Source organism: Falco cherrug, chromosome 10 (genome assembly GCF_023634085.1).
Source record: "Falco cherrug isolate bFalChe1 chromosome 10, bFalChe1.pri, whole genome shotgun sequence".
Classification (NCBI taxonomy): Eukaryota; Metazoa; Chordata; class Aves; order Falconiformes; family Falconidae; genus Falco; species Falco cherrug.
In genome coordinates this window covers 23403773-23428675 of record NC_073706.1, presented here as the reverse complement: position 1 = coordinate 23428675, position 24903 = coordinate 23403773, and the positions used below count along the sequence as shown (strand labels likewise).

General features: G+C 36.9%; 1 protein-coding gene across 2 annotated transcripts in view; it reads right to left on the bottom strand.

Moving 5' to 3' along the window:
- Nucleotides 1-24903, bottom strand: part of LUZP2 (leucine zipper protein 2) — a 309932-nt gene that overhangs the window by 74365 nt on the left and 210664 nt on the right. For both annotated transcript variants that reach the window (XM_027798713.2, XM_027798712.2), the window contains exon 6: nt 18434-18496. In XM_027798713.2, coding sequence (XP_027654514.1) covers nt 18434-18496 — 63 coding nt within the window. The remainder of the gene's footprint in view (nt 1-18433; nt 18497-24903) is intronic.

Sequence of the window (24903 nt, the reverse complement as noted above, 5' to 3'; positions counted from 1 at the left end):
ATGCAGCATTAATCAAATTTTAGATCCAGAATTGTCAACATCTGTCTTAAAACATAAATGGCACAGTTACAAAAGAAGGAGGGCAGGAGATGACTAAGGAATACATTTATGCTGCTCTCTGTGGAGTCATCTCACTCAGTTCGCTTTAATATTAATAGACTCTGTCTCCTGAATTTTCTCAGGAGCAGCGCACTGAGTATTTGCTGTTACAGAACTTTTTGGCCAATATATTTGATCTTTAAAAGTAGTTTTACAAGTACAATCTACAGACATCTAAAAAATACATCAGCTGTTTTGAAGAAGCTACTACAATATCATTCAATCAGAAATTAGATTATACACACACACACACACAAATCAGACCAAGCAGTTTTACTGCATTGATTCACATACTGATCATATTTCCACCGTGCTGTGCTCGTTCAATATACTGAGTGATAAGTACCTACATCATAGCTACTAGGCAATACCTTCTTCTTGCCTCTGTCTTGGTATGTACTACCCCCAGTTATAGGATACAAAGTGATTTCCAGAAGTTTAACGATTTGCACGTTAGGATATTTCAGTATTTTCTGAAATACTACTTTTAATTCACCAGTTCTATGCAGGCACTGTCACCAGTGCTAAAAGGTTTGCAAGGTGAGACGTCTGTAAGGGTAGAGCTCGTATCAGGAGGCAATGCAGTGCTGGCCCCATCTTTGAAACAGGTGAGGCAGAAATGAATTCACATTCTCTGAGACCTCGATAAGCAACTCACGGTAGCAATTTACCAGAGTCAGTATACGTGTAGCAAAACTGTAAGCCACATCTGTGTACCTGCAAAACATCAGGTGCATAACCTTAAACACCATCCACTGTCCTACTATGTCAGGCAGCAACACAAGCTCTGCCTGTGTGTGAAGCTGGCAGGACATGAGATGTCTTCAGCCTTGAAATGCCCTGGCTGCATTAACAGGGAGACTGTGCCATCTATGAGTGGCGTGGAATAAATCCATAAATAGCTCCCTTAAAACAAACGAAGGCACAGGAGAGTTTGCATGGGCAGTTAGGGGTATTTTTTTTTTTCTATAGGCACAGAACTCAAATCTAATCGTCATTAATCTTTAATTATTTCTTAAAAGTCATTCAGCTAGACAAAGAGAAGTCAAGAGTAGGATCTAATTCAGAGGACCTGACTGACATTTTTTGAGCCATTACCTATTTCTTCAGGAATTATTGGCCTACTCATGATGGCAAACTTACCTTTTTGTGCTTGGATCCCTCCTCTTGGGAAGGAAGGAGGAAAAGAATACATCCTGATTTAGATTTGACTCCTTTTCCATGTTAGTTAAAGTGTTTCCCCCTATTTATGCTCAACACATCAACATAAACTACAGACACTTCACACTGGGTTCCTAAATGTTCTTACAAAAACATTAAAAGAAGCAATGAGTACAGCTTAAACTTTTTTGGTTTCTAAGAGTAATTAACTTATATCTATAAACTAAAAAGTTTTTAAAAAAAAAGTAAAAACCAATAAAAAAATATTTCAGGGAAAAACTAAAGACCATCATAAAAAAACCTGAAAACAACATTTCTTAGTACTTACAAGACAGCCTAATCAGTCAAAAGGACGTGGGACATCCTGCCTCTAAGAACATCTGGAATAGAAGGTGCTCCCTGGGTCATCTGTTAATCAATGCCTATTTCTGACAGTAATATCTCCTTTTCATTAATGCTGCCGTTAGTATAGACTTGAGTAAATGTCTCAAAGTCAAAGCAGGATTTCAGTGAGACTTGGGGTCATGCCCTGAAATGGTATCAATTTACTATTACAAAATAAATTTTTCTCAGTCAATTTCAGAAGCATTTTATTTGATAATGCAAAATTCTTTGAAATTATTTCCACAAAACATATTTCTCTGCAGGTAAACTACCACAGCTTTTCACGTCGATGACTTGTTTCAGTATTGACGTTCAGCAAAGGACAAAGGGAATTTGTTGATCATTTACCTAAGACAATATATAATCAAATGACAGAGGCTGTACTACGTAACTGTGAAATTACACAGACCACAATTCTGAATTATTTTAGAAGACCAAAGCCCCAGATATTTAAAGTACCAAAGCATACATGTTTTCCACTCTGAATCTCTGCCCAACAGGCTAAAACATTTGGCAGACATACCTCCAAAATTTGGCAGTGAACCGTGCCTACAAAAGAAAAGCATGTGCTTCCTTTTCCAGAAAAAAGCATTATTAGTACTTTGCTCTATCTTCTGATATACACTGATAAGTAAGGCAGTATTCAAAACAATATTTTCCTCTCACCAGACCGTTAGTCTTTACTGTTATCTCCCGGCATCCTGCTTTTGTGCACACTGCAAATGTCATCTGTTATTGATAATGTTCTCCAAACAGCTGCATTGATGTGCAGGCTGCAAAAAATAATTTGCCTCAAAATACTGGGGCCATTTACTGTATTTAAATGTCAAAAAAAATGTTCTATAATTCTTGATTAATGTCACATTTTGTTCCATATTGTTTCAGCAACAAACCAAGTTTCAGACTGCTTGATACCAAAGTCTGTTTTACTAAACTAGGTCATAATCCATTCAGTTCAAGGTATTATTAGCATTCTATGTCAGACCCTCAGCCATGATTCCAGCTATTTCACAATGCTGCATGTCCAATTAACACACCTAAACCATCACCTTGCCTTTCTTTGCCATACTTTCACTTTCCCAAAGCAGAGGAGAAAGAACAGACTATAATTCATTCTCGTGTAGTTTAACTGTCTTTTGATCATCTTTGGCGAGTCTTGGTAAGACCAAAAAGCTTGAATTTTTAGGGATTTTTCCAAAATAAAAATAAATTGTTTCAGCCAGTCTACTAGACTAGCTTTACTTTGGTGGCATGTCAAGTGTAAATGTACACGATGCTTTTTGTAAGAGGAATGTGTGTAGTTACAGGGCAAATGGTGTAATAAAGACAAATGGTGAACTGGAAGAAAGAGCAAGCTTGTGATATATCAACCATAAACTGCGTGATTTCAACTCTGTACATACACAGAAGGAGAGGTTAGATGGGGGAAGCTTTGCCTACCTTAACTTCAGACCACATGTTAGTCATCTGACAGATGTAAACACATCACAGATGTGTCACATCAAGACAAAATGTGGTTTTGAATAGAAAACATACACAGCCATGAATAATAATCTGAAGCTGCACCTGCAATCTTGGAATTATATGGTTATGCTCTACAGGTCAGATAAATCACATGTTGCTTCCAAACTATAATTTCAAAAACAGGAAAAAAACAACCAGGATGGAAGTGACCACTTAGTCAAGTGGACTGCTGAACGTTCCCAGATACTTTCTCTGTCAGTCATGGTCCACACATGCGCCTGCTCATGATGACCCTGCAAAGGAGTCTAGATATGCCCCTAGGCTATTCATTCCCCCTGCCCCTTGCTTCAGCTATCCAAGTAAAACCCTTTTGGAAAGCATGGCAAGACCTAGCAACAGACAGCAGAACATGCACGTCAGTGGAAACTGAAGCATTTATTGAGCGTTCACCTCCCGACAGCAGGCAGTGTCTGTACAGCAGGACGAAGGAATCATTCCTTCTGCATCAGTTTGCAATGAAAAGGCATTGCTTTCAAGGTCTGGCTTTGAAAGCTATGTTAGTGATGTATTTAAAGACTTCTCAGAAGAAATTAGAGAGGTACTGCATGATTTTACATCTCTCCTTGAATAGCAGCCCAGTTTAAAACATGTAACACACAAAGCAATCCTCAGTAAACAATACAGCCATTAAGATGATGCTGTGCTCTTACCTTCTGGGCTAAAGACTGCTCTCTTTTAAGCACAGGAGAGTGGTTTGCAGATAGAACTTTTCTATAAGTTTGGTTTTCTTTAATAATTGAAAAAAAAATATCAGTATCATCTGTCAATACATTATCACTCAAAATTGTATTTAACTCAATAGTTTGATAAATTATATTTACGTCTGTTTGGCTGTGTTTTCTGTAGCTTAAGAGCAGTCTGTATATTGACAAGGTATTTTTAGGACTGGAAGCTTACTTTATGAGAAACAGAGGCTTGGCATTTTCTAGATTTATGATCTTTGTTATTTTGCTGGATAGAATATAAGCATATTAATCATAATGACAATTATTTTGATATTGATTCAACTAAACCTTCACAAGACCTTTCCTACTAAAAATAGAACAAAATCTGCCAAATAAGAAAGAAATAGTTCTTTACTTCTCCCATCTTAACATCTATGCCACTAAAATATTCAGAGGACTATGAACGTGCATAAGGAATGTTTATGTTCTTTCTTGAGGTTATAATGCAAAATATTTTGCTGAATGTGGTAGGTGATGCATAAAATTACATCAGAATTAATTCCTAGTTACACTTTATCCAGATTCCGTCTAGATTCAAAAATAAGATGGGAAAACACTACATGCTGATAGATTCGAAAAACCTGAAGAAAGTTTATGCACCCGGAGAACTATCACGAATGCTTTTAAAACCTCATCTGGCTGGGACTAAAATATAGCACATCCCAAAATAAAAGCATCGCATATACTGCATCGGTATGTGCAATGTCAGTCATGAGTTGAACACATCCCCTGCCCTCAGACATCAGTTAGCTGTGCTGGCCAGCCATGTTCAGTACAGGCTGACACGGTAAGTGATGACAAAGCTATCTAGAAAACAAAACTGCATGACCAAAGGGAGGAGAGGGGAAGAAATTAATCTGCCTGTCTGGTAATTTAAGACGACTATACACCAGGTCCATCATTCCTGTGTAGAGCCTTGAATTGACTAACACTGAAAGTTTCACGCAGCTGCACAAAAATTATGACTCAGCCTCAGATTTCCACTCTGGGAACTGGCAACTGCAGCTGGAACGGTGGAGGACACTGCGGTGGCATTGCCTTAACATGAAAGGCTTCACAGTCTTAAAGGGGTCTGCTAGCCAAAAAAAGTACCAGCAAATGCAGCAAAGCAAAATAAATGAGAAATGCATGTTATTTATCTCTAAAATACATTAGGAAAGTCCATGCGTGCACACAGAAGCCAAAAGATATGTGAGGTACCTTCTCTCCAAAGAGATGGAGAGCAGCCCAGGACCGTTTATTGCTCCCATAAGAGGAAAAGGTTTACACAGCAAGCAAAAGGCCAGGTGTGTCAGATACCTGCTTGCTCATCAGGTGGAGATTCTGGAGTGACATGAAAAAACACAAACTAAGCACAAACCCAAGAGATCCATATTTTCTTCAATACGGATCCAAATAGCTGCTGCAAAGTCAGGTAGCTTAACTGAAATGACTTCACTGAATTACACTGATCCAGTGCTAGCCAAGTGTCAGCAAACGGGTCTTCCTGAGGTTCGTGTTTTTCAATATTGTATCACATCCAAGTTGCAAACAGGGCACATAGAAAAAGCTGCAACCACACAGGTAAATGCTTTAAAAACATCAGTGCTGTTCATCTGCTCTCTCTGTCCTCTGCTCCTTGAATCCATGGCTAACAGGGTGCTGCTGGGCAGGTTCAGCCTCGCCAGCGGCCAGCGCTCCCTCAAAGGCTTGGGAAATGAGCTCTGCTGTACAGCATCTCCCTGCCACTGCAGAAGGTCTAAGCTTGGCTTCTTTCTTTATGGGGGTGGATCCAACCCCCACATAGCCATCTTTCCAAAGGGGGATCTCCAACCCTGGAATTTTGGGGATTTTAGGATCATGTTTTTCCAAATACAGAAATTTTAAGCCCTCTATAAAAGCTTTTTATGCTTTGCACAAAATACATAAACATACACATGACACTTATTCTGAAGACAGTATCCACAAAAGACACTGTGCAGGATTAATTTTTTTTTTTTTTTTAATTCAACCATACTTTATTTTTCAATACCTATTAGATTTTTTCCTTTTTATTTCAGTTGAAACTAAGTGCTAATAGATTTGGACAAGAAAGCAAATTTGACAGTCTGCAGATTTCACATTAATACTTGTCTTGGAAAAGAAAGGATGTAAAAATGTAATTTACCCAATCCGATGATATCAACCGGAATATTGGCCTGTCAGTCATAGGCAGGCAATCTAAGTAATGCACCTGCCCAGCGGATTTAATAACTTTTATGCTCATATACTTTTCAGAACTATCTTAGAGATCTGGCTCTAGGTCATAGAAGATGTACTTCTCATGGGTGCTTCTTAAAGCTACAGCTGACTACACAGACTGTTTAAAAGCGGTATGTTTTGATCTGCAAAATATATTCCAATATTTCTGGAAGCAGCTGGATTTTCAGAGGATCCATCTTTTAATGAACCTACTGCTCAGCAACTGTGTGTCTTGGAATCCCTAATTATATCTCCAAATCCAAATCCTACGTCGATGATTAAGCTGTGTCATTCCAAATTCCCACAAGTTCAGGATTTAAATACATAGATTCACAGACATATTTCTGGCAGATAAGAGTAACTATGCTTTGCAATACTAACAGCCAAGACATGACTTAAACATGATGCAAACATTAAATCTGCCGAGCTAGACAGGTATGTGGTCCTATTTCCAATTATAATATATAACACAACTGATATTTCATTTTATTTCATTTAAGAAGAATTGGTCCTACTCGCTGTCCTTTGGCATAATTAATTAATCAGAGAAATCAGATATCTGGCAAGGAAGGAAATGGGAAAATAAGGCATAGAACAATCGGCACCTTGATTAGGGGCTTGTCAAGAAGAACACCCGACCAAGCTATCGTCACCAAAGGCATCCATCTCAGAGGTGCTGCTGGCACCACGGCTTCACCAGGTAAGAGAATCGGCGGTCACTTGGTCACTTGAGGGATCCCGATGCAAAGCTCAACAGAGTAAAGCGAATCGGTCTGACTGTCCAAATACCTCACAAGCTTCTGTTGGGACTTTAAGATGGCTGAACTGTCTCTGCTGAGGCGTGGAAGTAGATCAGTTGTACAGCTGCAGATTTGGTGAGTGATTTATTAAAATCAGCAGGTAAAAATACTGGGTTTACACTGACATTTCTAAAAGAAGCAGCCCTGTTCCTGAGATTATGAAAGCAATCAACAAACCGCAAACAAAACCAACCGGCCAAAGACAGCAGAAGCTAAACATCTAAACATTTATTGTAGGAATCACAAAATAAATGCATTCACGTGCTTTAAAAAAAAAAAAAAATCCTTAAGATTTCCACAAAATGAAAGGGCTGCAGCCACCATAAAAGACACACATTTCTCACTCTAAGTCACCTACCAAAAGGCAACAGTCTCTTTCTTTTAAGCAAATGGTCTTGAATTCTCTCCATGCATAGTTCTGCTTATAAGCTTGCAAAAACTGAAAGTACTTCACACCACTGTTAAGTGTCCTGCCTGGCTCCTCCACTTGCCTCTACGAGTAAAAGTTACAGCATGAAAAACATTGAAGACTATTTTCAAGTCAACCTTAATTGAACGGAACAGAGTAATATCACTTGGACTGTATTAAAAGTGTATGTAATAAAACTTCAAAAGAAATGTGAATTAGATCTAGAAGCATACACTCTAAAGCACTGACAATAACAAGAGAAAACCCCCAAAGGTTAGGGCAAAGTTATGTTTCAATTTCCTATCTTTGAACACTTGCAGGGCTACTTCTAGTTACATTGGAAAGACCAGAATGATGACAGGGAAATCAAATATTTTCCAAAAGTTAAAGGTGTGGGCTGTGTAATGATTAAAAATAATTAACTTTAAATTGCCAATTTTAACATCGTTTATCAAGCTTAAACCAGCATAACAACTGGCTATTATTTTATAACAAATTTAAAGGACGCACAGCAACCATGCAATCTGTACTACACAAAGTGCCACCCACCCGATGGCTTTCTGCTCTGTACTCTCTCTGTGCGGAGAGTGTAAGTTGAAGTAAGCAACACAGTAGAAATAAGAATAATATCAACTGCACATATACACTCGCCTTTTTCAACTGTAAATAAGTCTGGATTTTACCCAAATGATAAAACCAAGAGTTGGCAACAGTTCACTGGGGTTTTGCATCAATGAAAAAAAATGATATTTACAATGTGTTTTCCACCTAAGCAAGGGCTTTGGTGAAACGCATGCCATAATACTGCTTCTAATTTAGCTGTCCATATTTTAACAATCAGACGGGATCTGCTGCTTTTGCTTGCTGCAACAAGAGAAAGTTCAAGAAATTTTCATTTTTTTCCTTTTGCAGCCACAGAAAAACAGTCACCCTCTGACCCAGAAAAGGATGTAATTAACTATAATCATAAGAGCCAATTCAGTGAGACAATTCTTGTGTGTTGTTGAAATGCTGCTTAAAAGAGCAGCATGAAGCTTAAAAAAAAAAACACCACCCAGATTCTGTAGAGTATACCAAAAAGGCATAACATATAGGCAGGGGGACTCTGCCGAAGTAGTTCATGAAGAAAACCGAATCACTGCATCTTTCCGTCTCAGAAGTTCTGGGTTTAACTGGTTCTTTGGTATGTCACATTTACATTTTTTGCTAAAAATAATGTGCTTTTCACAATGAATTTCCATGTTACATTTTATAATCTGGTAAAATTAAAATAAGATGACAGTATTGTTAGGGGGAAAAAAAAAAAAAAGGAGAGAAAGATTTCATAACAAGAATTAATTGCTGCCCCATCAGGTATCTTGTTGAATCAGTATGCTGATGACAGACGTCATTACAGGAAAAAAGCACTGGTAAATAACAGGTTACACCTTTTACTCCAAACTAATCAGCATCCACTGAACAGCTACAGGATATGAATTTCATGCCTGGGTGCTAATACATCCTTGATCTATTTCTGTCCATTTTTTGGCAAATGAAGAAAGAGATTTTAATTCTCAGATTCCAGATCTTCACTACTTTTTTTTTTTTTTTTTTTTTTCTTTTTTCTCCTGAGGCTTAAAGTTCATCAGTGTAAAATCTACAGTTTAAATAGTGAGTGTCTAGCACTGGCCAAATATACAAAAGCTCATGGTTGTAATACACAAATTCACTGCAAGAAAAGACTTGTTTGTGTTGTTTTTTTTTAAATCACAAATTATGCTATTGGGAATTCAGGGAGATAAAAAAAAAAGTCCACTAAGTTTAAGCTGCCTACAGACTCTGCAGCAGGAAAAAATGAGAGATTTATAGCAGAACAAGTATTTGATTTAATACAGACAATACATGGGAATTACTGCAGAAACTTCATGGGGTTCACCTGGCCTCTGTGACTGCTGAAGCGATGCAGCAGAGAGCAAGCAGAGAAGGTGACCAGCTGCCCATCTACTCCTCCTCCTTCATTTGGGCCACGCTGAAGCCACATAGCCATCAACCAAGGCATCCTCACGTGTCTCCAGAGAAATTTGTTTTACACAAGTCTTTTGCTGTCTCCAATAGCCCATATTTTTTCCTGTCCGTGTACCCAATATTAAATGGAAATCAGTATCCTACCAGACATCGACAAATTGGAAATTAATGAAAGATAATTCTACTGCCTGCATTCACCCCCGCGAAAGAAAAACATTCTCATCACAATTGTTCCTACCATCCTGCTTTGACCTTATATTCTAAGGTCAAATAAACAGCCCAAAAGAACACACAGCCAAACAGAAGGTAGTCATTGATGGCTGTTCTATTTCTTACGAAGATGCCACATTTTTTTTACTTTTTATGGTGTCTGGGAATTTTTTTACATTGGAAAAACTCCCCCAATGCCCTTTCATGCCTACAGGTGGCAGAGCACACCCAGCCCTGCAGCTGCAAAGCACATCCCAGCTCTTCCACTGCAACATCATTTTGTGGTGCAAGTAGACCTGTCTTGGTAACCAGCATCTCAGTATGGGTCCTGGCATAAAATCCTTCACGTTTAAAGGTACTCGTTCTTGCAGAATACCAGCTAGTCATTGTCAAAATTAAGGATGGCAGGCTGATACCATTTTAAGAAAGACTAAATGGATACGTTTCCATACACTGGTACTTGAGACAATTGCCGAGTCTAATTTTAAAAATGTGGGGTTTCTAGCTCAGTGCTATCCTGAAGTACTTCAAATTAATATAAAATTACTTCCTTCGATAAATGAGCAAAACTCCTCTGAAATCAGCTGAAAAAATAACCTTACATAAATACCAAAACATCTGCCACAAACAGAATAATTTCAGAGTGACCTAGAAAGATCTGAGGTTTTGATACAAGAAATAAGATCAGCAAATCAATACCAGAAAAAGAAAAGTTTCCTGGGCACATCCAGAGGAACATTACAGGTTTCAGTGAATCAGCTGCTGGCATTTTGGTACTTTGAAGCCATTTTTTAACATCACATTGTACTCTAGCACACACATAAATATGTATCTGAATCCATATGTAAAGAGTGTTTTGGATTTAAATGGACACACAAATACATACATACAAATACACATGCGCACAACTGGGAAGTGGATATCCGAGAGACGCTGGCTTAAATTTATAGTCTGAAATAGAATAGCTATTTTACATTTGAAAGAATGTCATCACAATACATAAAAGACAGCACAGCTTGTGGATGAACCATATGAATCTGGCATTTTTACAACTTATTTTTTAATCCATGCAGACCTTTCCTGATTTCACATAGCTATTCAATCAAATAATACTCAGATCCTTATTCACAAAAGAGAATTGAGATAAGACAATACCCTTCAGAATACTTTAAACAGCACCTGCTTCATTAAACCCTTATAATTTCACTTAAGAAACATTTCCACAGCTATTAAACTCTGCATGTTTTAGATTGTTTACAAGACAGACAATTAAAAGAAGGGAATAATTAAACCATTATTGTGGTTGTTGTTTTAAACATTTTCGATTGCAAAAATTGTGAAATCAAGTTCTGAATAACAGAAGATTCACTCCATGGGAAGAATTATTGGGACAGATATGGCAAAGCCACTTCAAGGCAGTCTAATGAAACCTGTATTTTTAAATTATAGCATAGCTATAAACCCAGCTTTTTCAGGATCAATACAGTGCTTAAATGACAACTAAATAAAATCAATGCAGCTTACTCGAGTTGTTATGCCTAAAACTAGTGACAAGTCGATAGAACTATTTACTCTTTCCTTCTCCAATAACATCTGCAGCCCTAAATATGGTTGAACAGTGTTCAGAAGGCAGTGTGGGAGAGAAGACTCTAGAACTCCCTCATTTAAAATGATTCTAGATAACAGAAAATTGGCAATTTTGGCTCAGCATAGCACAATTTCTACAGGTAGGCTCAGCATGAGGCTGACTGGACACTGAAGGTGAACTATTTCCCATCACTAGAGTAATATATAATGAATTGGCTGCAGTGATTTTGTAGGAAGAGACCACTGATATATGAGTGTTTTTTTCCCACTGCACTGCAAAATGTTTTATCATTTTTAAGGCAAGCAATTCCCTAACAAACCTGAGATATTCATTAGGAAGAGTGACACATAAGTATTTCAGTTGAACAAATTTGAATATCCCTCCTAAGGCGTTGAATTTTTTTGCAGGGACAAAAATGTCTGCATTTGAAAATATTCCAGGGTTTCAGGCTGAAATAGATGCAAAGTAGGTGATAACCAATTCTTTCTGCTGTCAAAAGAAAAGTTTCCTGTGCTTCTACTTTTAGAACATGGTGGGGTCCCATTACAGCTGAACAGCTTGTACAGACACCTCAGCTCAAGTAATAAGACGACCAAAAACTTAGAAATTTTGTGTGAGGCTTTTTTCTAGAATAATTCAAACATGAAGTTCAATTAAGTATTTTTTTTATTGTTATCTTTTTATCCTCTCTGAATATCCATACGTAACTGAAATTATCATTCCAAATATTGTATTTAGTTTGATCCAATTACAACTAGAGGATAATGAGTCTCAGGAGAGGACTATAATCTTCATAAAGTCACAGGCTATCAACCCTCAGCTGAGAAGTACTTCACCATATAAAGTTGACATTTTTCAGCTACACCTCTTCTTGAATAAAATTAAAAAGTACTAAAAGCCATCAGTCTAGTTTAATTTAAATCTCTGAATAGGAAAAAATAGTGTTTTTTTTAAAAAAAACACTTTCTGCTCCCACTGAACTTAGCAAATAAAACATTGGTATTCAACAGTATGATCCTAAATAAAATGCAAACACATCAAGCTTTCTCCATTGAAATCAATGCAAGTTTTTTTATGGTATACCATAACATGACTCACCAGTCTTTTTTCTTTAAATTCTTATTGATTTACGAGAGGCACATCCCTGCCAAATAATCTAGTAGCCTGACTTTTCTAGTCTCTGGGGAGCTCTCAGCCCAGGAGAGAAGCCTGCCAGGTGCAGCATCTTAACTTTATCAAGCAACTTCCTAAATTAATAAGCCAAGTGTATTTTTATGTCACACATATATTTAGAAATTTGTATGTTATCAAGTAACGTGTGGTCTCTTAGGAGGCGAAGAATACACCAATAGTGAATTTGGATGACGACTCCTCAAGGGTGATCCCTCTTCGGTGATCCTGTGACAAGTGTTAGTAATTGATAGCAGTAATTGTAACAATGAAAACAATAAACAGCTTACCTTCTCTTTATTTACAAACTGTGGAAATCTGATTATTAAATGCTCTTATATTATTTCATCTAAGCATAAAAATCAAGAGAGTATACTCAAAATTTTGAAGTATCAATTTACATTCTTTGTTTTTGAGCCACATATACCATTGTCACCTCCTTTTAAGTGGTGTTTCCACTAAAATAACTTCAACATCTTGGTGCTAAAAGCAAACTTTTACACTTGTCTGCATAACATGAATAAATAAGATCAGCACTTCTCTTTTCCTGCTTGGCAAAATTTACACTAGATTCAGGGAAAGTTTTACATTAATTATAAAATTTCATCTGTGCTTAAAGATCTCTTCAGCTTGGCTCTGAGCCACCTTGCCCTTGAGGACTGTAATGCTGGAAAAACACGGATTTGGATAACACTAGGATTCACAAAACTGTCTGTACAAGTTCAAAGATCAGAGATTTTAATTAAGTTTCATGCTGCCCCGTTGCCTGATGGAGCTGCAACAGATGTCATTGAGACTTGCGTGCGCAAAGGACAGAAAACAGCTCTTCCAAACTGTACTATTCAAAATAATCTTTTATACCTCATGTTTTGCTCCCTTTTTGAAACATGCAGTGAACTACAGGGACTTTCTATACTTAACCCTTAGTTTCAAACATACTGGTTATGCTTGCATAAAAATAAGACAAACAGATCACCAGAGTTCTCTAACACCTCCCTTATCCCAAAGATCTGTACAACCTGATCTCCGAAATGTTGATAGAAGTTTACCTCAGACACTACCACATTATGTAGCATCAGCATTCGGGAGCACTAATTACCGTTAGCAGCTTCCTATGAAAGGACATGAAAGCACAGATTGGAAATTACCCTTTCTTTTCTCTGTGGAAGATATTTTCCTACAAAGGACAACGGAAAAAGACCAAGCTTCAGGGATACAAAGTCTATTAGACAGATTTGAGACTAGATGAGTAAGAAAAATAAAGAATTCAGACCTGTTTTGGAATTTTGGACTTAATGAAAGAGGAAGTCAAAAATAAGAATTTAATGAAAGTGTCCTGGGCAGCATGGGAAAACTGAGTAAAGACATCAGAATGATTCAGCAAGATTACAAAAGAACAGTGCTATGATTTTTCAACACCACAGTTAATTGACAAGACAACAAAGAATACTGGGCAAAATCCAAGCAGACAGTTGCTAAACATTGTGGCTAAATACAGGATAAAAAAAAAAACCTAATAAGTCTATATTGAATTTTTAGTATTCTCATTCATTAAGATTACATTTTCCTTAAATACTCTTATTTGAACACCTCCTTCACTTTCTAATAGTTCATTGCTGTGAATCACTAAACCCTGGATCTGGATGTAAAGAATGAATGAAGAAACCAAAAGCGTGGTAGTCCCTAGGAGAGAGGGGTCTGGACATAGCGGATCTGTGACATTCCCTTAACTGGGACTCTGATTCTGATTATGACTCAAAAGCAAATGAGAAAGTGTCCCCTACGCTCTTGGGTCTACAAGATCAGGAAAAAAAAACCTTCTAAAACCAATGTCTTATTCTAACATTCTCTGCAGTTGCTACTGCATAGCTATAAATATTTCTCACTGACAATTGTGATGCAGTAGGATTGCCTTCCATATGATCTCAGTATCCTCTGTCCTAAGAACCATTTCCAACCGGTGAAACCGCATTTCCATCTTTTCCTCATCATATTCAGTACAAATCCTCAAAGAACAATTTAAAGAAAATAATTTAAAAAAAACAAAAAAGACTTTATTTCACTTCAAGAGAAGGTGTAATCAATCAAGAAACAATACTGAATTCAAAGCGCTTCAGCAGAAGGTGATATCTGAAGGTGCTCCTGTAGCCTTCCTGCTCATTCACTTTTCCCCGGGTAGTGCCCCTGCCTCCAATATTCATGGATGTTTTCTGAATTGTAGACCTCATGCAGTACCCAAAGAAGCATCAATATTTGACCCAATTTTCTTCTCAGGGGGACAGGCTTTTATACTTAGAAAAAAGTTAGTTTTATCTGCAGACGAGGGAGACTGAAGAACTACATTGTCCTCCTTGATAGAATAGTATCAGCACACAGTCTCAAAGCCTTAGAATTTAATCTCTGCTTCACTAAAGGAGGTTTCTTGGGGTTTTTTCCTCGCCATAATTCAATGCAATTTGATTGAATTCACCCTGCAGGGCATGGAATTCCCGATAGATCAGGTGAGACTTTAAACTGCTGTGACTGTACCTTTTATTACAGAGAGAGTGGAGAAAATTCTGGTTTAGGATGATTTACTCAACACTAGAGCCATAACCACAATTTATACATGAATAGAGCAAAAGTATTGTTTACAAGGTAGTTATTTAAAACTGCTTCTTAGCAAAAAGAACACATATTACTGAAAGCTACAGTCCAATTCATTTTCAATTCCTGGTTTACTTTGTATTGCCTGTACTACTATACATCTTTTATTTAATTCATGTTTTTCAAAGTTCTGCCACCGCCTAAACAGCAGAGAAATATATTGCCTGATATAAACCATTGGATCAACTTTATAAATATGCGGGATTGTATATCTGTAAAGATATTAACGTACCTTAATGTAGGTATATGCAGAGATATTGTAAAAGCTTTGCCCAAACATAGCGTGACAAGCTAGACAGTCATTTCTTACCTAATCTACATAATTAATTGTTTCAAATAAGGGCGGAAGTTTTTTAATTGACATTTCTAAGTCTGTGAGGCAACTATAATGTCCATGTGACAAGTCTGAATAACATTTCACTAGCTTTCAGTACAGAATATACACCGTTTATTAACTTTTAGGGACACATTTACCTTAAGGAATTCACATGAGTGTACATCAGCTAGGACTCTCACCTTGAACCTTTAATGGAACATGGTTTTTACAGGTGTACCAGTAGGAAAGGAATAACAAACTAACAGAAAGCACATCAGTGCAGAAAAGATTTTCATTTAAGAAATGAATCCATCGTGTTTATGCATTTTCAGAGCTGCACCCAAAACAATCGGTTCTGAATGCAAAGAGCAACTGTCGAGACCCATCATTTTTCTGATATAAACACAGCATCCTGCTTCAGTTTCATTTTTAGAGCAGTTCTGGCATCATTTTCCACAAATGATACATGACTGACATGATAAAAGTGAGCTGCTCACTGTAACAGGCCATCTCCAAAAGTGAAAATTTTCAAAGTATTTTATACATATTCAATTTCACTCTACATTTATGCCAAGTTTCTTAGCTCCACCAGTGCTTCTGAATTTCCAAACCTCTTGGTTTCTTTGTCAATAATAGTAACTTTCCAAAAGAAGAGCTTACCTGTTTACATGTCAATCCTTTATTAGCCTACATGAACACAATCCACACAACCTTACAGCTGGAAGTCTGACAGATTTTTTTCTGGTATTGCAGGAAGCACTTAGAGACCACTAAAAAAGATGGGATTTTTAGAAACTTAATCTTTATGCGCTCTTATCTGGCACTTTTTCCCTTCACACAAGGGACTATTTTTGTTGTTAACTGCTTTTTTCCAAAGCCTTGAATAGCTTGAAAATTGCCTTTCTGTACAATGTCCCCTCCTCATACACTACATCACAGCTGCTGCATTCAATTGGAAGGCTGTCGTTATCTATTCCTGTCTCTGTGTTGCAAACTTGGATGGCAGCAGGGCACATGCTGGAAGAACAGAACTAAACAGGGAACTATTTTTATAGTCATGGAAGAGCCTGAGATTGCAAAATTCAGAATTAGCCAACATAAACTGAGTGTGAATGTGATACTCAGAAGGACAAAAGCATCTATGAAAGGAATTCCATTTTCATTACCTGTCTCTATAGATCTGTAAGGAGATAGTGCTTTTAAAAAATACATGTAAAATGCTATCGATTATTATAGCATATCTAATCTTGCTAAGAAAGATTTTTCAAAGCATACTGTACATACAGGGAGTGGAGGCAGGACTTAGATAAAAATGTTTCCTCTAAATCATACCATTTAAATTTGGTTAAATTGCTGTCAAAAGATAAAGTCCTTATGGAAACCCTCAAAACAATTACTGAAATACCAGAAAAATGGATATTAGTGGACTTTCTTTTAGGGAAACATAGCATAGAAGTTTACCAGAAAGCTGTTGGTTAGCTATAGCTACTGGTTCTTTTTCCACACAGGAGCTGATGCACAGAAGTGCAGTTTGCTTAGTAAGCAAAGGTTTCAAATACAATTGCTCTCACAGCAAGTTTAGGTGACCGGGCCAAGAAAAGAATGCTGGAGCTTCTGATTTCCAGGGCACACTAGGACCACATCGCTTCTTTAGTCACAAGTACTATTCCGTGTTTCCTCCTAAAATAAGTGCAGAATCAATAGTGCCCACAAACTTTTCCTACACTTGGAACATCTTGCAAGTTGACATAAAAAATTTGAAGTATTTCAGGCAATATAATTAAAGTAAAAACAAACAAAAACCAGATCACCTGTGCAGAATTTTCCAGTATTTATCTCTGTGAACATGGTTGGATAGGGTAGTAATAAAAGAACGGCAGCTACATCGCCTGAATGCAAGCACCGTCAAGCCCTTGCATCAAACTTTTCCCTGCACTCCCCCACCCCATTTTATTGTTTTCAATATATAGCTGTGCAAACCCCTTGTATCTTGGGAGGGGAGCATTTGGGTGTATGAGGGGGTGGGGAGTAAACAAGCCTCTATCACTTCTCATGCAGTTTGGAAAACCCAGAAGACCAAATCTCAATCGCATTTTTTTCTACATCTCATTTCTTCTTTGCTGCGTATGTTATTAAGCCCCTTTCCCTTAGCTATGTCTTTGTTATTACATTCCTTCTGGAAGAGGTAATCCTTTTATTCCCACATCAAGTTTGAAACATTTGAAGAAAGTACTGGAAGGTTCTGTAGTTCCATGTAGAGCATTTAGACGTTAATTCACTATTTCCCTAGAGAATAACCTGGCCTTATTCCTCTTCTCAGTAAAACATCTCCACCCTACCCCCACCCCCCTTTCTGATTTTATGACCTGAAAAGAGAGAAGTAATAAACATCAGATGGACCTTTTTGAATAATTCCGGGGACACCTGAATAATAGTTAAATCCCATGTAATTTGAATATGTGTAGGAAGAAGCAGCAGCAGGTAAGCCAGGCTGGAACACACATCACTGAAGGCCTCAGTAAACTGGAAGTTTGTTTTGCTTCATGTGTTCTACTTCCCATCTAATCAAGTAACTATCTTTAGTTTAATCACTGCTCTGTCTCCAAGGTTAATTTTCACTTTTCAAGATGCTATTTCTTTTTTTCGTTTTGAGAAGCCTTAATCACAGATGCCCTCAGTAATGTTTATCCAGGGCTCCAGAAACTGTTCACTCAGTGATAGAAACACCGATAGAAACAGCACGATAAGAATATATTTTAGGAATGCGGGTGGTTTAAATTTTATTAGGAATCTCAATTCTGAGATTTTATTTCCTTTCACCTCTTCTTGCTGTGTATTTCAAAAGCAGGTAATAACACTGTGGATAAAGTTTCACTGTGTACCAATAATCCATAGAACTAAATGAAGCATTCCTTTATGAAAAAGCACAGTAAGTACAGCAAAAGTTACAGAGGTGTACTATGGACCTATGCACCAGGAACAAGGAGTCAATATCTGCACAGAATAAAATACTATTTCTAAATGCACATCATCATTTTTATTTATTTTTGTGTTTAGAGTATTTAACCAGAGTTTTATCTTTCTACTAAAAAACCATGCTTTTAAAATACGAAACCAAACCATAAACTCTTTCAGTATAAAGTTTGAATGGAGGTGACAATCAAATGTTCCTCTTACCTCGTTCTGGAGGTCACGGATCATTTTGCTCTTCCTTTCCATTTCAGTCTTCAAAAAGTTAATCTACAAGTTTTAAGAAATGTTGAGTGTGAGTTATTGAAATGTACGTAAACATCAGTTTAACCGTTAATCGAACACTCTATCATCTCATGATTGCTATGCCCAGGATGTCCTCTGACCACCACATGACCCTCCATTGAAGCAGACTTGTTAAGAACAACAAAACCCCTGTAAGAAAAGATTTAGATTATAAAGACATTGACTTAGAGATTAACATTTTGGATGTTCTGTAGATAAAAAATGACACTGAATCTGCATGACAAGACACCTGTTCTTAGAATCATGTCCACACTCAAGTAGACAGATGTTGGTAATTTAAAAACAATCACCAGACTTGACATCCCTCTCGTCTGTGCCAAAAGAGAAGCTGGAGGACACTATCAGCACTTAAAAGAGAAAAGCAGGTAGGAGGTCTATGAGATCAGTGCCGCCTGACATGCATAAATGGAACTTCTTTTGCAAACTCTTCCAAAATATTAAGCAGTTTGGTTGTGGAAATCCTAACTCCACATCCAGCTGCCCTTGAGGGTGATGTTTTAACAGCAGATGAAGATATTCAGCATTTGTCCAGCAATCACATCCACAAATACTGAGATTTAGACACAATCAAAATAAGAGATCAGGGTTATCAGGGAAAAGCATAAAAAAACCCCACAAACGTTCACAGGGGGGGTGGGGGTGGGGTGGGTGGGGGCATTTTTTCAGCTGTTCAAAAATATTTGCCAGCTGCCATTAAATACTGACCAAAAAAATATATACTGACCTCCATTAAAGAGTGTTCCCTTTCCTAGTCCCAACTCTCAACAGAATATTAATATTCCTTCAAACCACTTCACTTCTAAGTCTGTGTATATATGAAATAATTAAAGAGATATGATACCAAAATTGTTATCTGTGTGCTCTGTATCCACAGCTTGTAAGTATCAGCTTGAATCTTCCAGGGAAGAGATGTTTAAGACACCACAGTACTTTTAATTTAAGCAGCAGTCTTTGTTAGTTAAACCAGTAATTTTTGTTAATTACTATCCACATACACATGCATCTGATATCACTGATACGAACATCTTAAATAGTGCAAACTTACTGTTTTAGCTTATCTGAATAATTAAAACCTATTTTTTACATATCTTTCTTTTTCCAAAATAATACCAATATTAACTAAGTAGTCATTAACTTTTGCTTCCATATTATAGCAGCACTTTTAAAGCTTTTCTACTTAATCTCTAACAACTGAAGAACCATTTATCTATAAAATACAACTACAGGAAGCTATATAGAAGGGAGCACACATCTATATCTATAATTTCATGCTTTATGGCAGATCACTCTGCATCAGACCATTTGCATGATGCTTTTTGTCAGCCCCAAGGACAAAGGAAATCATTTTCCAGAAAAAGATGTAAAAATTGTACTTTCAGTCACCAAATCCCAATAGCATAATAAACAAGAATGGACATTTATACCCAGCTCTAAATTAAAATGCACAGAAACTGAAAAATTTCAACTAAGAAACTTTCTACATCCCTTCCTCCTTTCTACCCACACTCTGTTCTTGCTTGACATTCACCTCCCTCCACACATTGGCTGTCTTTAATTACTATCTAGCTGTAATTATGAAAATACATAATTAAAATATATTGTTCTAAGGCTGAACTTTGCAATATTAAGCAAGGACACTGCTACTGTCTCCTGGAGACAGACATCCAAGGTACTCCAAGCTTTGTGTGTTTCAGAGCTCATTACATTTATTAAAGGCAACAGCTTCCATCCAGTGGCCTTTACTCACAGCAGTTTGTGACCTTGAAATGTTCAAATTAAATTTTCCCCTATCGAAATACAGAATGCTTTAGCAGATGGCAGTGATCTAATTCTAAAAGTCAGACAATAGTTAGTTATTCACTACACAGGAGGGATGGAAGAATACCAATACAGCATCATTACTGCACAGTCAAAGCTCAGCTGTACACTTATTTGCTTACTTCCAGATTTCTTGTACCTTGGTCGGGACTAAGATGTGAGCAATTAAGATGGGATTGGAATACATTCATTAACACCTAACTGTTTTGGCAATAACTGAAAACGTAACATACGCAACATTAATTTTAGTGGTCTAATTTTCAAGTTACAGTGTAGGAATTGACTCCAAAAGCCAGAGAGAACTATTAGGCTATTACTTAACACATGGAAAATATTCTTTCCTTTGGGAAAAAGTGTTCTACAAAGTGTTAAATACTTTTAAAAAGAAAACTAAATATACTTTTAGCTACTAAAATTCTTAGATAAACATAACTTTAAGTTGCAAGTTATATTTTAATTAACAAAACAGATTTTTGTCAAAGAGATATTTAGGAATTTAGGACCTGTCATAAGGGCTGCTGCTAAACAAAAATATTTTTGAAGTTAAATGAACATCTGCTCTTTTTATTAAAAATATTGCAGGTGTGAGTTTCTGATGGTTCTTTATATTCTTGTTTGGTGATGGATATCTGATTTAAATTCTCCATGTTCTGTTAGTCTTTTATTACTAAGAAAAACTCTACTGATTTCAAAATAACCATGTTGTTTATTGTTTATTTTTACAAGTCATACATAATGTGTTACTTAATTCTCATTTTTCAGAGTGAACACTGAACAACTGGGAAAAAAGAATTTACACAGACATATTTTCTCCTATATTTTGACAGACAGTACTATAATTGTATTGTCAAACAATTCCATCACCATGTCTTTTTACAAATAGTTAACATGACATAAAATTCCAACAGGAACTAAACAAAAAAGGCAGCTGAGTTTACTCTACTTAGCCAAACTGTTTTTGAGTATTTAGCTGTTTCATCCTTTATTTTTTCTCTCATCTAGAGCTATCCAGCTCTTTTTATAAACTTTAATTGCAGTTAATGGGAACCAACTTTGCAAACCTCCAGGTCATTTCCTAAAAAAAAAAAAAAAAAAAACAAAAACAAACAAAAACAAAAAAACCCCTCTTTCTTCAGATACAAGCAGTTAGCATGAAGCACAGCCAAGTGAAGAGCCCTTCTCCGAAAAGCTTTAAGAGCCTGTTAACCTAATGCAGATACACAGACTCATTACTCACCCTAGTTAAACGAATTCACTGGGGGAAAAAAAAAACACTGTCAAGTTACATGTGTCATTTGCCCTCTGGCTTTTTGTTAACAAAAGTGAAAATTAGTCCATGATCTCTAATCCCGTGAACCTGTTTCAGGATGAAGTGGTTCCACTTCACATGTAGCTATATAGCTTGACAATATTAATAATTTTTTTTTTCACTGTCTAAAAACCTATTGTAAATTCCTTAGGTATTTGATATTAAATAGAGAACAAAAAGCTCTGTTGACCTTCATCAATTGTTAAAGAGGACAACAGGTGATTTGGAATGACGTCTTACACATATTATATACATTTTGTATAACTAAATTCAGTACAGTGCTTCTAACAAGCTTCCTCTAATTAGGAAATGCTTTTTGATACACAAGTAATCCATAGTTCTAGCACGACATGGTCTGTAGAGAAACTCCCTCTCAAGCCAAAGCTTTCTGGAAGAGTGTGTTTGAACCTTGAACTTGGCAACATAGGAATACTCTAATATTTAAACCATCCTCATCATAACTAGTATTCATCTGCACAATTTACTATCCTAGATGGACTAACTGAAGCAAGAGGCATACATTTACCTGAGGTCTGCCATATATTTTCTAGAGAAGACCTGTCCCAAGCCGGACTGCTGCTGTTCTCACCCCTTAGTGCTACAGATTCAGAGGACAAAGAACCCAGAAAGGGAGCGCTCTCTCCTGCCAAGGGCCTCCAGGTCAGTCCTCAGTGTATTAGTGCTGTAAAGGACAGGAAGGTCTTTACACCTCTGTTTTGTTTCCTCAAGCCAGAGTTGCCCTTTCTACCCTCAGCAAGTTGTTACTACCTGGCAGCAGCTCCAGCTGCTGCTCTCTGAGAGGCTGCACCCACCAACGCATCAGCAGAACAGCAACTTTTTAGCTGCCTACCATTCCTGGCTTCTCTGGTTTTAAGGGGGGGGGGGGGGGGGGGATATTAAAAAAAAAAAAAAAAGGGGGGAAGAAAAAGAACAAACATTAACATTGATAACATTATTTCTGATGAATCATTTGTGCAACCAATACTGAAGACTCTTGCTATACATTGCACAAGACGTGGATGCAAAGTGTAGTGCATTGCCGCGGCATCTCCTTTGTTCTTTTGGTTTGGTCAGAGTCTTCGAATACTTTCCAGGTTATTTTGCTTGTGATTTGATTTAATTCTTTTAAATTCTTACTTACATTTTTGCATTTACCTAATAAAGATCACCTTCAGGCAGGTGTTCCCTGTTGAATATATACAGCCAATTAACATACAGTAAACATTGCACTATGCCTCCTTGGCAAGTGCAGAAAAGAAATATGTATTTCCAACCCCCGTCCAGTGTTTTTATTCATTTGGCTTTGAAAAAATATAATTCTATTCTTATTTACTCTGATGAAAATCAAGATTTACTTCACCAAATCCTGTAGAATAAAATGTGCTTAAATTGGATTAGAAACAAGACTCACAATTCATTAAATCAGAATTAAATTCAAGCTCCTATCCTCTAGCTAGGCTTGCCTCAAAGTACCTAGACCTTCTTTCATAGCATTCATGTAACACATGGAGAAACCAGGTGTAAAGAAACCCTGAGTGACAGTAATAATATTTATTTCCATTTCTATTGCACTTTCATCCGAGGATCCTGAAGGCCTTTTGGAATGTACATTCAGTTTCAGTGTGTTGGTGAGCTTCATTATGTACATTATACCCTGAGGCATAAAGAAATAAATGTCACGAACCAAGGACACAGTTCTGCTTTCCTTAAAATCAGTGGCAAATTTAATATTCTGTTATTAGCAAGTTTGAGGATACAGCTTAAGAAGCCAGTTTCTCTACCCAGCTGACAATGCTCCAAGCCAAATTCTGGGATAAACTCAGAGGGGATTTTCCTCATTCCTGCAGTAGGTGATATTTTTGCTTACAATTAACAGTAGGGTTTTTTTTATTACTTGTGTAGAGCATAGCTTGTGCTCTTCTCTAGTGCTGGGGTGTGGGTTGCATTTACGCAAGGCACTGCTGCTCAAGTTTAAAAAGCACAATATCACAAAGAACGACAGAGTCAATAATCCGTTCACTACCTCTGAGATTTATTTAACTGACAGCTGAATTAGCCTTTAATATAAAAATCTAATAAGAGATTAAATAATAAAATATATTTTCCACCTTTAATTTGTAAGCCCAGAATTCATTGTGCTGACAAAGCCAGTGGGATTGTGTCCATGCACCTGAAAAAAGCCAACTTTCAACCAGCAAGTTTGAGTACTTAGCAAAGACAACTAGATGCTCAGTATTTAATTTTTTTTTTCCCCTGCATATATGTTGCCCTGGCTCTTGAGAGACACCAAAAATATGTTATTCATTTCAAGGTCAATACAGCATTCAGTTTACTACTTTTCTCCTCTCCAGAAAAAAAAGAGGGGTTCTGGTCTTTAGACAAAATTACAAGTTCCAAAAATCCCCTTGGCGGGGGGGAACACAAGAATAGGTAAAACAGTGTCTTTACCCTTCAAACTTCGGAGCAACAAAGGGGGAAAAGTGTTTTGTAAAATCACAGTAATTGAAAGAAACCAGCAAAAGGAATACTTTTGTTCAAAATCTACATTTTTTCTATTTAGAAGGTGGCATGTAAAACATGCACTCTCACATCTTGTTCACCAAGGGCATAAACTAGGGTGTCCTTCACCAAGGGCATAAAGCCACACACAAATCACATTGATACAAAAGATGGCATAGGTAAATATTTCCTACATTTAGCAATTCTTTTTCAACCTCTGTTTTGGAAGGATCCTTGTTTTGTGAGCTAGGGAAACAGTAAAATCTTACCAAATAAACCAGTAATTATCCAATATGAAACTAAAAATAGATCTATAAATCCTTCTAGCAGCTTGTTTTCAAATCCAGACTTAAAATCAGAGAACACTTGAGAATTGAAGGGACCCCTGGAGATTATCTAGTCAATTTATGCTCTGTGGTGTCCATGTTATAGAAATACTGCTAAGCAACATAGGAAAAATATCCTTTTTACATCTTAGAATTAAACAGAAAACATGATTCTACCTTTTTTTTTTCTGCAATAGTAAAAGTATGTCTGTTTATACCCTGCAACATTACAGTGCTACACATAAATCCAACCAATTGTACAATTTATCCAGAAACAGAATTTCATTAAAGCATGAAATCTTAATGAAGCTTAATGCCTTCCTGTGGTGATAATTAGATCTACTATGGTCAAAATTGGACGCTCTATCATCTACTTTGTTGCTTGAAAATCAGTAGTGATTCCAAAAAAGTCAATGGGT